The sequence below is a fragment of the Neopsephotus bourkii genome, unplaced genomic scaffold, assembly GCF_033783945.1.
Source record: "Neopsephotus bourkii isolate Nb327-2 ecotype Australia unplaced genomic scaffold, CSIRO-AGI_Nbou_v1 NB_379, whole genome shotgun sequence".
Taxonomy (NCBI): Eukaryota; Metazoa; Chordata; class Aves; order Psittaciformes; family Psittacidae; genus Neopsephotus; species Neopsephotus bourkii.
Window position 1 is genome coordinate 1,515,470 of NW_026900884.1, and position 13,789 is coordinate 1,529,258.

The following is a 13,789-nucleotide window of genomic DNA, read 5'->3' on the forward strand; positions in this document are numbered from 1 at the left end:
ACCTTTTATTTACATTGCAGGGCGTATGGGAATAAACTTCCATCATCCAGGAACAGACAATATCATGGCTCTTAATAGTAAGTAGTTAATATCTAATGACTGATATTAATATGACTAATATTGTAATGTTGAATATTATTTTAGATTTATTATGTAGCCATGCAGTCAACATAAATATGTAGTAATATTTGCATAGAAGTTCATGTACACTCTCAAAATTATTTTCATAAATCAGACATCTCTGATTTTATTCGTTGCATTGGTAATTCTTTATATCAACTTTATAATAGTTTTGCATTCCACTGGAAGCTTCATAATGCCTGCTATAGATAACATTGCAAAGCAGTCTCTGTTCCCTCTTTTGTGGGCATGCATGTGTGTTAAATCTGTAACTTTGAAAATTTTTTTATATCTCTCCAGATGTATTTCTTCTTGATGGGATGATTTGTTACAAGTTTTGCATACAATTACACTGACTGATGGAATTTACTTTGTTGGTTTCCCTAAAATGTTATGTAGACACCACTGGGCAGAATGTTTAGACATCTAAATAATGAGAAAAAAAGCGTGGGGCTGAATTTCACTGAAAGATTAGTGCTTTTGTTTGTGTTGGAAAATAAATGAAAAATCTAGCCATGAATATGCAGATTCAGAAAACCTGACAGGATGGTTCTGAAAGGTCCAGAGACAGCCTTGTAGCATGTAGAGGGCAGGGGTGGGTGGTACGCATCACCAGCATAATGTAGAAGTGAACTTTGCAAATCAAAGCATAGTTTTTGTCCATCTAATCCTAAAAAATGCAAACTATTTTGAAATGTCTGGTTTTGCTTGCAGTGTTGTATTAGAGGTGTTAGGATTAATTGTCTAACCTCAGGTTTTTTTGCCTTTGCACTGTCTATATAAATTATACTGCGTATAGTTGAAAACTATGTTCTTTTGTGTAGTACCAAACAGAATTAAAAGATAATTTATAAATATGAAGAACTGAAACCTTGGATTAGGCAAGATGCAAGGGTTTTAACATTTGGCTTTAGATGCCGGCTTTTGGAACCTATGAGACTTTGCTTGGGCTGTTTTTCATAGTTATACACTTAATAATGAGGAGATACTTTGCAGTTTCTATTGTGACAGTAAAGCATATATACCCTATTTTCTTATGGGCACATGAGATTATGGGAAATAAGTAATCAACTGGGAGAAGTGTTCCCTCCAATTAAAGACTTTGTGTTCATGTGAGTGTGTGTGTGTATAAATAAGATCTACACAGTACAGTCTCTTGCTGTTTGACATGAATTCTGGCCTCTGAATGTTGCTCTAAGCTGGGAAACTCAATAAGCTGATTGTAACAGTAATATGATTGTGAAGGTGGGAGATTATGATTGAACTTTGAGTTATTTTTAAAAATTGACAGTTACTATGGAAGATACAGGAGTACTTCTTACAAAGTCTTGCCAAGATTTTTGAAAGACAAAAATGAAAAAGTGATCCAAAAAGCAATGCTATGTGTGTATACTGCACTATATCAAATCAGAGTTGCTTCATTTTGGGACAACTCACTTTTGTCCTAAATGGATGAATATATTCTATTCTGATTGCTGTTGATGCTAAATAAACCTGAGGAAAAAAAAAAGGTTGCCTTTTTAATGGAAATAAAATCCCAGAAGATATTTCTTCCTAATTCCTTTGAAATTTTTACAGTTATGTAATCCAATTGTTTACGAAAAATAATGATCCTTTGCCCTTTTAGTCCTGGTCATGACAAAAATATTAGTATAGCTATATGAAAGGCGTAAGCAGAATATAGTACTTATTTTTCTTTTGAATGAAATTCAGCATAAAGCAAAAGCCTTGGATAAGTTCCCATGTATTTTCCCTTTCTTGTATTTGTTATTCCCCCATTGTTACCAGATGAAGCCACACCATTTTTGGCCATTACTAAGAGCCCAGAAGCTAGAATTATTATACTGTGAAACCTGTTGGATTTTGCTCTTAAATCTTTGAAATCTTTTGTGTACCGTCTATAAATGTTGAAGGGGATTGTTTGGTTTGGAAGGTGTTGCTTAGTTGGCAGGGCTTAATGTGAAGCATACCACCACCATTTTGTTCATTATTGTGCAAAGCTGTAAATCATCACCATCTCAAAGCACTGACTTCTGAAACAATAAAATTATTGAGGTAGAGGAGATTACTTTAAAATGCATAATTATGATGAATCTCTTCTTGCCATTAATGGCATTATGCTTGCATACATATGCAAACTGTTGCACATGTGTATAAGCATGTTTCTATTATAGAGGCATTTGAAGTTATCTGTTAGAATTAGGCTTGTCAGAATTAGAGCATTTAAGCAGAAGGAAGGTGCAAATACTTAAATTTGAAACGCTCTGCAAAGGGAAAAAGCTATAGCTTTTGTCTGTATTACCTCTGATAGAAATTTCTCTAACTGAAATAGTGTGCTCAGTCAACATCAGTATAACTTTTTAATAATGCTGTTCATGCTGAGCTAAACAGCAGAAGAATTATAAATTTTAATCTACAGCACCTTATTAAATAAAATTGAGACTGTAATTTCTAGGGAAATGTGGCATAAATTGAACTATTGATTTTGTTTATGTAAATTCAGGTCTGAGCTTAAAGAGAAGCCAGCTATTGATGATGCTTTTAGTAGAGGTTTGCAGTACAAATTAGAAGTTATATTCACAATACTAAGCAAAACCTGAAAATAATTTGCTTGTCAAAATTAATGCAAAGGTGTTGTCCATCCTTTTGTCTTGGTAGTATTGACTTGTATTTGCAGTCATATATTCTTACAGCTGTTGCTTCTATTTGGGGAACACGGGACATTCTCTTGAGTTATTATGTGCTCCTTTTTAATTAGTTCTATGAAGAGGATGAAATGATCAGCATGAAGACAGTGACGTATGTGCTAGATAGTGGGTTATTGTTAATGCTTCTTGTGAACTCCAGAAAATCAATTATAAACTTCAGTGTGAGAGAATTATAGCAGGTGAAAAAATAGGGAATAAACCAGGGTGTGTGATCATTCTAAGAAAGTGCTGAACCGTAGTGCTGGGATTGTAAAACAAACTTGTGTAAAAAATATTTTAGTCTAAAGGTAGTTAAACCAACAAATGAGAAAAAAAACCCCAACCTTTGTGAAATGCTGGAGTTTTGTTTTCCCTAAAGCTTCTCTGTATCGTGACTTTGCACTGCTGTTTGGCTTCAAATGTTCCATCTACTTCCAATGCTCATTCTTGTCTCATATGAAAATGTGTCATCTGTGAGGTCTGGTACTATTTGCTCAGCATCTGTCTTTTCTTCTTTTCATTAGCATCATAGAATAGTTAGGGTTGAAAAGGACCTTAAGATCATCTAATTCGATCCCGCTGCCATGGGCAGGGACACCTCACACTAAACCATGTCACCCAAGGCTCTGTCCAATCTGGCCTTGAACACCGCCAGGTATGGAGCATTCACAGCTTCCCTGGGCAACTCATACCAGTGCCTCACCACCCTTACAGTAAAGAACTTCATCCTTATGTCCAATCTAAACTTCCCCTGTTTAAGTTTTAACCCATTACCCCTTGTCATATCGCTACAGTCCCTAATGAGGAGTCCCTCCCCAGCATCCCTATAGCCCCCCCTTCAGATACTGGAAGGCTGCTATGAGGTCTCCACGCAGCCTTCTCTTCTCCAGGCTGAACAGCCACAACTTTTTCAGCCTGTCTTCATACGTGAGGTGCTCCAATCCCCTGATCATGCTCATGGACCTCCTCTGGACTTGTTCCAACAGTTCCATGTCCTTTTTATGTTGAGGACACCAGAACTGCACGCAATACTCCAAATGAGGTCCAACGAGAGCAGAGGGGCAGGATCACCTCCTTCAATCTGCTGGTCACGCTCCTTTTGATTCAGTTCTGTTTGTTCTGGATAAAATAATTTGAAAAATACATTAAGACAGGGGTTTGGGGCACCTTGTTAGATGTTTGTATAGACATTTTGGTTTTGTTTTAGCAATAGAGGTAATAATTATGCGGGGAAATCATTATGCCATGATGGAAAAGGCAGTGGCAGCAAAACAATTTTCTGTTTTCATGCTTCTGTTTGTCTTAAAATTGCCTTGTCTTCTTAAGAGTGATTGTACTTGGCTCTTCCTATATTCTGATGTATTGCTTTCAAACACATACAGTGTTTAGATAAACTGAAGCTGCTGAAGTAGCATTTTATAGTTAAATTTTTGCCAGTGCTATTGTTATACCTTGAAATGAACTGCTCCAAATAGAAGGTTTGTTAAATTATTTTTGTCTTGCAAAATCTTGGGCTTGCAGTTTAATAGCTAATAAAAGCCAATAAAAGTGGTAATATTCTGGGAAAAGGAGTGGCTAAATTCAAAGAGGCATCAGTATCTTCTAATAGTTTGGTACCTGCCTATGGAAATTTGCTGAGGTCTTTAGCCCAATTGCCAAGTTGTTTTGTTACTGTATTACTAGCTTATTAATATATAAGGAGTAAAAGAAAGGAATAAAAGGCACTGAGAGAGCTAACAAAGCTTGGAAAACTAATTTGTGAAGAGATCAGAGTATTTAACTGCAGGGAAAAAATTATATAAAGTGTGACATAGCAAAGGCAGCTGTGTTCATGAGAGTCTCGGCGTGTGTGAACTGTCGCTTCACACATAACCTTGTTAAGGTTTTCAGAGCCAGCTATACAAGCAGTTAGGATTGATGCTGCCTTGGGGACTGTGAAGCAGGCTAGCTGATACCACGGAGTCCCTTCTATACCCGTTTAATTAAAATAAAGGGGGGGCAGGGGGGAGGAGGAAGGCAGAGGGGCAATAAAACACGCTTTTTTCTCCCTTCAGTTTTTTTATGCAAGTGCCTGCACATTCTGAGGTAAGACCTGACTGTTACCTTAAGTAACAGTATGTCTTATCGGTCACTGCTGAAGTCTTTTCCTAGCAGAGGAAGATTTCTTAAATTGTCTTCCTTTTAATCTTTGTATTACCTTCTTGTTTGTTGGTTTTGTTTATGGGTTTTTTTTGCCATCACTTTTTCTGCTTCATAACCTCACCAGTGAATGTGCTTTCCTTTCATCTGTGTGCTGCTCTCTATTGTGGCTGAGTGCCGTCTGTTTCTGCAGAATTTTAAGAACAAGATTTGCCAGGCTGTTCCACAAGCATTATATATGATGCTGGAAGAGATGAGGCAGCAATCCAGAATTAGGTTTGGTAGATAAGAAGCAATATGAAGGTAGTTCCTATCGACCTGGCTGTTAGAAATCTGTTATCTTTAATTATTTTTTAGACTAAAACATAAAAATGAAAATAGACAAGCCTTCTCTCCTGCACAGATGCTTGCGTGCTCAGTATGCCTAAGGAAGGAAGGCCTAAGGTGCTTAAACAATAGTTTTGAGTATTGAATGCAATTGACATGTTTGATCAAGAGTTTTGAGGTGCAGTGTGTGGGCCTTAACTGCTTACAGCTTGCATGTAGATTTTTCTGATGATGAGATTCACTTGTATATGTATGCCAGCATATGTTATCAGGGAGATTGTTCTAATGCATTTCTACCATTGAAAAAAAGGTGAACAATTAGTTGAGGCTAATATCACTAAGTTATTACAGGGCCCGTCAATCAGTGGAAATTGACAACCACTTTTCAGCCACTCTTAGATGAGCAATAATTCATCCCAATCCAAATTATTGGATTATATGTTTTCTTTCAAAGACCTCTTTAAAAAGACTGGAGAACAGAAGTCTTGTTCTGTGTGGACAGTTTTTCTAGCTGCAGAAAATGGGGAAGAAAGAGCGTTTTCTTAAGCTATTCTGTTGCACTGCTCATCATGGAAAATAGCTCCTCAAATCTTAAATGCTGAAACATGCTGAAGTAAAAATAATTGTAAATTATTTTTAATTAATTAAAAAATTATTAACAAAAAATACAAAAAAAGTAAATTATTTTTACACCCTGAAAAAGGGGGGTTAATATTCTGCAAACAATTGATTAATATATAGAAAACTTTCTTCAGAACCAAGTGGATTTCTGTGCACATACATCTCAATACGTACATACCGTTGCAAGGAACCCAAAAGTTAATATAGCAAACCAAGTTTAATTCTTTATTCTCCCAAATATAGTTCTTAATTTTCCCCATACTTGTATGCACATGACTTAATGAGTTTTAGCATATCATGTTCATTTGTCAGCTTGCCTCTTATGTAGAAATTATTATCTGATAAATAGTATTTTATATGCAGTAAATTCATGCTGGTTCAAACATCGGCCTCACGTTTGTATGCAAGCAGTTATTGTCAAGCTTGATTTAAGTTTATTTAATTAGTAAAAATGTTGGATTTATTATAATGTGAACATAATTTTTACATTGACTGCTACAAACTAAGTTACTCAAACTGCTTCTGCTTTAGCTACTTACTTTCATGTACCTCCAACTACGAAAAGCCACTTTTTAAAGAGAATTTTCTTTACCTAGTTGTTATTCAGTGATTTTTCTCGCCTCCACCAAGTTTGGCAGTTTGGCAGATAACCGTGACCATTTAGACAGAGTAGGATGGACTGACAGTGTGATCAAAGATAAACCTTTTGATTTGTTTTGCTGGAATTGCAATTATAATTCTTCCACATGGGTACTGTGAGACAACTTGGTGAATGGTAGATCCTTTTAAAATCATAAAGATGTAAATAAACTTTATGTACATTATAGGAAATGAGTTGACTGAAATGAACAAAGAATGTTTCCTAAAGGAGCTATGTGGCACAAAGATTAAAAGCAGTCAAGTACTTTACAAAGATACAATATTCCTATGTCTCATCTCAAAATTTTGTTAAGTCCCAAAGGAAATCTTCAAATCAGTTGATAAAAATTCTGATTATGTTGCGTGCAGTTATTGTATTTGTTTCTTGCTGTATGCACATGAATATCTGGTGTCAGTCAATGTACTTTAATGATCTAGAAAGAGTTCCTAGTTTATTCTGGTAATTTTCTATTCATTACTTTAGCAGAAAGAGTTCTTCAGTGAGTTCAAGGTGTGTGCTACAGAAATACTGTTACAGCAAAGATACATTGCATAATTATATTTGATTTTTTCACCTCTCAGTTCATTAATTCATTTTCGCTGGCATTGTAATTCACTTGTAAACTTCCAGATCTCTTAAGAATTTCAGAGACTCGCTGTTCAGAAGAAAAAGCTTTACATATTTTCCTTTTTGATCTTAGAAAATAATCAGACAAATCAGTGTCCTAAAGCAAGTATTGTTCTGAACTGCTGATTGCTTCAGGATTACAAGTGACGTTTCCAAGTTAGAAATAAGATTCTGGTACCTCATAAATCAAGGCGGTTCTCAGTCTTGTCAAACAAACTTTCATTTAGCCATTCTAGTTCCAGAATTGCAAATCTAATGCTATTTTAAGTCAATGTGTCTTTAAGATTTCCTTGAAATGTGTGTATTTGATATTGTGGACACATTATTGCATGAACAAGATAAGTACTATCAGTGAAGAAAGAATGTTTTTAAAAATCTCAAAATGCTTTCTATTAAGCCTTCCATAAAATGTGATAATACAAATAAGGGGTGTCCTTTATTTCTGTGTTTGAAATTCCCTGATCAGATTCACTTTTAGCTATGCTGTGGATACAAATTTAGTATTTTCTTGAAATGCTATTTGACTCATATACAATGTTCAAATCCAATCCCATATTATAATAAAGCAATAAAAAAGGCAAAAAAAAAAAAGGAAAAGAAAAATTTCATCAGTTTCATATAACTTTCTTTGAGACGCAGTTAAAATGTGAGCATTGCAGTTAAGTGCGTTTTGATTTACTGCAAAAATGGGTAATCTTAGCTGCAGGCTTTTGGGAATTCCAGTAACATTAGCACTAAATTTACTTAATTGCATTGCAAGATTTGGGGTTTGGGGAGGCTTTTTTGCTTGTTGGTAAAAATCAACTCAGTCTCTGGAATGAAATGAGTTAATAGTTTCGGGAGAGTTATCAGAGGGTAGAAAAGAATGTATTGTTCCTTTGTATTTGAGTACATGCAATTTGGGACATAGGTTATGTAACTTTCTACCTGTCAGTTAAAGAAAGTTGCAAAGGGATGGAGAAACACTTAACAGGGTGGTGATCCTCCTGGGAGTTGCACAACTGATCAGTGCCTGCTTGCAGCGATTTCACAGCTTACATGGGAAAATGCGCATACCGCTTCTTACAGCAGCTATGTTTTCATTAATACCATCATGCCCTGTGAGGTATAGGAAGGAATCACTTTTATGTTAGGTTTCTAAGCATTTCAGGAGATGGTTTTCTGTGAAAATGACATTCATATTCAGCACCAATTCCAGAACATGGGAGTAGCGTCATTTGAGGTAGTATAATTTTGGGAGCTCCCAGTCTGTTTTCTTTTGTCTTCTGTTGGAATTACACAAGAGGAAAAGTAACTTCAGATATAATAACACTGGTAATTTCATTGTTTGTAATGTGCAATAATTTTCCTATTGGCTCCCAAATGTCTTAATTCAAGAATAATGTCTAAATTGTTTATTTTTCTAAAATAAAATTGAGGAGTTATGAAATTTACCTGAGGAACCATTCCTTCTCTTAAATCTCTTGTGCTCTGAACTTTGGCTTATGAGCACAATGGATATTTTTTTATTAACTTGCCTCAAATGGCACACTGTTATTTTGCATCCTGTGTAAGCAACATCATAAGTGTGTGTTGACATTCTTCAGTTGCTGTGCTGAATAACTGTCAGCTTTTGGAAAAAATAACATTTTAATGTAAGCACCAGATAAAATAGAGTTCAAAATATGTGTGTGTCTGTATATAGGTATATATGTGTAAAAATTATAATCAACAGTCGTGAAACTTCACCTTCTTTTGGTGTTTAAATGTGATGTCTTTTTAAATCAGGAAAAGCTGTGAGTAGGCTGTTTTCCTATTTCAGTGGATTGCAATGTTTTCCCTCTAGAATTTACAGGCACTTGTAAATATAACTTCAGTAGAACTTTGCTTATGGACTTAAAGGTTATGTGTGTGAGTGCATAAATAAGATAAAAGTAATATTATGCAGTGCAGTATAGCATAGAGGTGTTATAATACATCAATGGCAACAGTTTATTCTAACATTTACAGAAGGCTGTGGTAGATTTCTGCCATGATGCACTGTTATCTTGTTCAGACCTGAATGTTTACATTCAGCATATAGTTTCCTTTTCTTAAATAGAAACACAGAAGTGCTCGTCATACTGAAGTAATGCATCTATATTTGATTTTTAGATTGGTAGCATTCTGTTTGAGAGACCTCCTTCAAATAAATTACTCTCAAAACATGCTGATAGCTATACCTTGATACATGCTTGTGTTTTGGTGTATGGGCAGTCATCAAGGCAAGGACTTGCTGTGTGATGCCTGACAGTGATTCTTTGCCATCATAATAAGTAATATGGCTTTAGCAGTGACTATAAAGGAGGATTGTTTTATTCTTGATGCAGTGCCAACTCTAGTACTAATTCTCCCCAGTGCTTGCTGTGCAAGAGTGAGAGTCTGTTTCAGGACTTAAGAATTACTTCACTGTGGCTGAGTAGTTTTTCACACGAACAGCTTCTACTGTGTCATGTTTAACATAATAGCCATTGAAAGTTTTTTACCCCCCTAATGAAATACTCATGTATTTGCTCTTTCAGTGGCAGGATTAAAAGGTGCAGGTGTATGGTGTCTGAGACAGTGTTTCTTCAGGGCTTGAAGAAGCTGCTTGGGTGGACAAGAGGTTACTAATGCTTGTGCTGAAGGACGGTCAGCCTTGCTCTGGGTAACCCCTGGGGCCACTCAGTGGTGACAGCCAGGGTTCCAGTCAGCAGATGGGTAGTTCTCAACTATCTGCAATTGCTCCATCATGTAATTGCTTGCCAAAGAAAAGCAGATAGGGAAAGCTGAGGGGTATAGTGGGACACCACAAGACATGGTTTTGAAGATGGACATAGAAAAATGGAAAGTTTCACGGTAAAGAACACTTAGGATATAGAAGGAGGGAGCAGGAACAAGATGAAGTGGACTAAGGGGGATTGTAGGGAGAGCTGAAGGAATCACACCTAAAACCTGTGCAAGACCAGAAGGCATGGTGTTAGTTTTGTAAGTAAGAGATGGGGTTGGGAAGGAGGAGCACCACAAATAGTACTGCAATGAAAAGAGAAAGAAAGAAACCAAGGCTCTGTTGTTACTTATTGCTGAAGACCACTTCATGTTGGAAAAACTCTACCTGATCCCTAGCCTTCCACATTCGATTACCTAGGAAAGGTCACAGATACCTTCTGTAACAGATCAAGGTCCTTGTGTAGAAGACAACAGTTTTCCAGATTATTTTTTAGTGTTCTGAAATTTCAGATAAAAAATGCTGGTTTTTTTTTCATTTCCCATGAAACCAAAAAATAGCTTCTGCACTTAATGACAACCCTGGATTTTGCCATTGATGCATGTTTCATTGAAATGCTGTATTAACTCTGGTAGTGGCAAAGATGTTTTGTCAATCTGTTTTTACTCATCTGAACACTGTGACTATTGAGTTCATATTGCTTTGGTAGGATTTTGATATTTACAGATTGTTAATTAATTAAATTGAAACATAATCAAAAGATATGCTCTCCACAACTAATTAATAAAATGCAAAATGAAGTTTTCTAATTAGGATTACTGTTTATTATGTTTATTGCCTCTTAAAACCATAATCCTAAATTATTATTTTATAGTACTGTAAGCCTGATATGCCTGATTTTTAAATACTTTTGCTATGTAGAAAACTTGCCCAGCAGGTATGTTGCCTTTTTTTTTTTTTTTTGCCTCCCCCTGGCTGTGTCATCTTCAGACTTTTTTTCTTGTCTTGGGTTGTTTGAATTTCATCTTGCACTTCTTGAATGTCTTTTACCTTCTTTATGGTGGGAGGGGAAAAGAGAAGAGGTAGAGGCTACATTTTCTTTGCTTTTGGAGCTAAATCTAATGACAGCTGTACCGACAATTTTCTTCTGTGTTTACATGCAGCCAGGAGCTATGGGCGGAGAAGAGGTAAAAGTATTTACTAAATGTTTTGTTTGCTGAATAGTGGAGAAATAAATATTTAGTTCTCTTATGATAAGATGTTACCAATTTTAACATTATTTGATCAGTTGCTTTGTATATATCAATCTTATGTTTTTCATTTGCAAAACATCTCCCTTTTAATAGCAGCTTAAAGCAATGGTGATCTTGAGCTGATAACTTCAAGTGTGTTGCTGTTACTCATGAACTGGAGGATGACTGTACAAATTCTTTCATGACACACATTTATGACTTGAAATGCATAGTGGTTAAAAAAGACAGATTATTCTCAGCTTTGTATTTTTGGTGTAAGTGCAATGTTTAACTAGTGCATTGAACATTTCAAAAATACTTCTCTTCTTAGATGGACCATCTTTCACTGAATGTCACACTTGAGTATTATGTTGGAGGTAGAATCAGCCTCAGAAACATTACGAATACCAGTACCAGTAACTGTCCTAAAGAATGAATATTGATGATGATGGTAATAAAAGATACAACATTTGAGCACATTTTAACTTTATCATAGACAAGCCTTAAAAAATAAAAGCAGACTGAAAACATTTACAAATGTTCAGTGCTGCATAGAAGTTTATTCTGAGAGATTAATGAACATGGACAATAGCCAGCTTGCTGACTACCAAGAAAGCTACTAACGTAGCTTACATTTTTGTGCCATTGGTTACACAAGCAGATTTTTAATTGAGAAAATAGCAGCGAAGATTGCAGCTTCTAGCAGTTAGAGTTGGGCAGTGCCATCTGTCTGGGGTACTTTGGCATTAAACTTCATTTTATAGTCTTTTTTCATGTGTGTTCTGTGACAGCTGTGCATGTGACATTGCTGCCTTTTTAAAATGTACAGTTTGTACCAGGTTTGTGAAGAAACCTAGAGACAAACCTAGCCGTACAAGCAAACCAATAGCATACAAGTAACTTGTATTTCACACATCTGTATGGATGGTAGTAGGCTATAAAAGCTACACTAGCACAGATAATAATACAGAATTTGAGGTTGTTTTGTTCAAAGCTGGTTTTAGTGTTTGGCAGCTAAACAAAAAGGAAATAGTTTTCCCCCACAAACTTACCTTCCTATTTTTCCCTGCATCCATAGAACAGGCTGTTGTTAACAGATGTTGATGCTGATGATAACAGATTAGATGTTGAAAGCATCCTAATACTCATACTTTTTCACTGGTCTTATGGTACTGAAACTAATTGGCAAGTATGCGGAGTATATAATATTGTATACTCCCTGTGCGTGTAAGCAGTTTGATTTTAAGGTTGTGACAAGCTTTTCCAGGTTAATCAAATGGCACCAAAGTAGGGAAGGAAGTGGGAATCAGTTGGACACTATTATCTGCTTGCAGCACAGGTTTACTTGTAGAAGTGAAATACAGTGGTGTGGCAGTAACTGTGATGAATACAGCATAGGCTGTTTTATAGAAATTACAGTGATGACAAAACAGGGCAAACAAGTTCTGAATGTGCTGGGCTTTTAGTTTTTGGTTTGGTTTTTTTTTTTTTTTTTTTTGCTCTACCAAAAAGCATGTTTCACTCCATAATAACTTTCCTGTGTGAAAGTCAGGCTTTTCTGTAGTAATAAGTAGATTTGTGTGTGTGTGTGTGTGTGTGTGTGTGTGTGTGTATGTCTTGTCATTAATGTTAGGGGGTTTGTGACTTGCCTTATTCAGACAATATGAAAGTCTGTGATACTCATGCTTTTTCATTATCTTGAATTTTAGAATGCTGTTTTGAGCTTTCTTAACATTAAGAAACATGAAATTCTACAAAAGTCTATTAAAAACATGATGCATTGTATATCAAATATTCTCATATATCTCTCTCTACTGTTGTTTTTTCCATTTGCATTGTTGTAATATGCAGAGTACTCAGAGGCAAATCTGTGCAGGGAGTCATGTTTATTATATGTGGATGTTGTACTTAGCATTTAATTATGTCACTGTGACTAAGCATCTTCAGTGGGAAGGTTTTGTCAGCAATTTCTTGGGGCTTGCCATAATCTATCAGTTCTTTGCTTGATCCCCAGTTTTCTTTGAGTAGAGGTGAGCATTTCCTTGTAGGTATTGTGGTTAGAGCTGTTGAGTCATGTTGCTTTAGGTACCTGGTTTTTAACTTTTACAACCAGTTTTTCAGGTATAGATATCAGCACAGCTATGGGAAATCAACGCAAAATCTATTCTGCTGCACTGACAAGGGCCCAGGACTAAAACATAAGGCATCTAGTGGTTTTCCCATAATACTCTCCCAGAGATTTGCCTCTGAGGGTTTCTTGAGGTGATGTCTCAATCGCTTCAGAATGGGTTTTTCTAATGTTCTTGCTCATTCCCTTTTTGAACTTATGTAAACTTTCCAGCATCCTAAGAAGCCTGTGGCAGGGGTTCCACAGCTTGACTTGCTTTCAGTCTTGCCACGTGTTGACTGTATTCAATGCACTTTATTTTCCCCTTACTGGAACAGACAGTGAACAGTTATTCCCTGTTCCCTTGGCTGTATGTTTTCCATTATTTTAAATATATACTTCATACATGTAATTATAAATTTTTAGGTCATCTTTTGCATTTACTTGAGTACAGTGCTTGCAGGCTGTCAGTCATATGGCATAAGAGGAGAAATTTTGGTTTTTAAGCTGCTGTGCATTTTTATTATTTCCTTCAGAACTCAGCACTTGCTCAGCCTCCTCTGT

The 13,789-nt window shown here is 36.0% G+C and overlaps 1 protein-coding gene across 11 annotated transcripts in view; it reads left to right on the forward strand.

Annotated features, from left to right (window-relative positions):
* The window catches only part of CPEB3 (cytoplasmic polyadenylation element binding protein 3), a 92,769-nt gene that overhangs the window by 43,875 nt on the left and 35,105 nt on the right, over positions 1 to 13,789 (forward strand). For 7 of the 11 annotated variants that reach the window (XM_061349010.1, XM_061349011.1, XM_061349009.1 and 4 more), the window contains exons 4-5: positions 21 to 77; positions 11,050 to 11,073. In XM_061349010.1, the coding sequence (XP_061204994.1) occupies positions 21 to 77; positions 11,050 to 11,073 (81 nt within the window). The remainder of the gene's footprint in view (positions 1 to 20; positions 78 to 11,049; positions 11,074 to 13,789) is intronic. The other 4 variants (XM_061349012.1, XM_061349013.1, XM_061349004.1 and 1 more) reach the window with 1 other exon arrangement.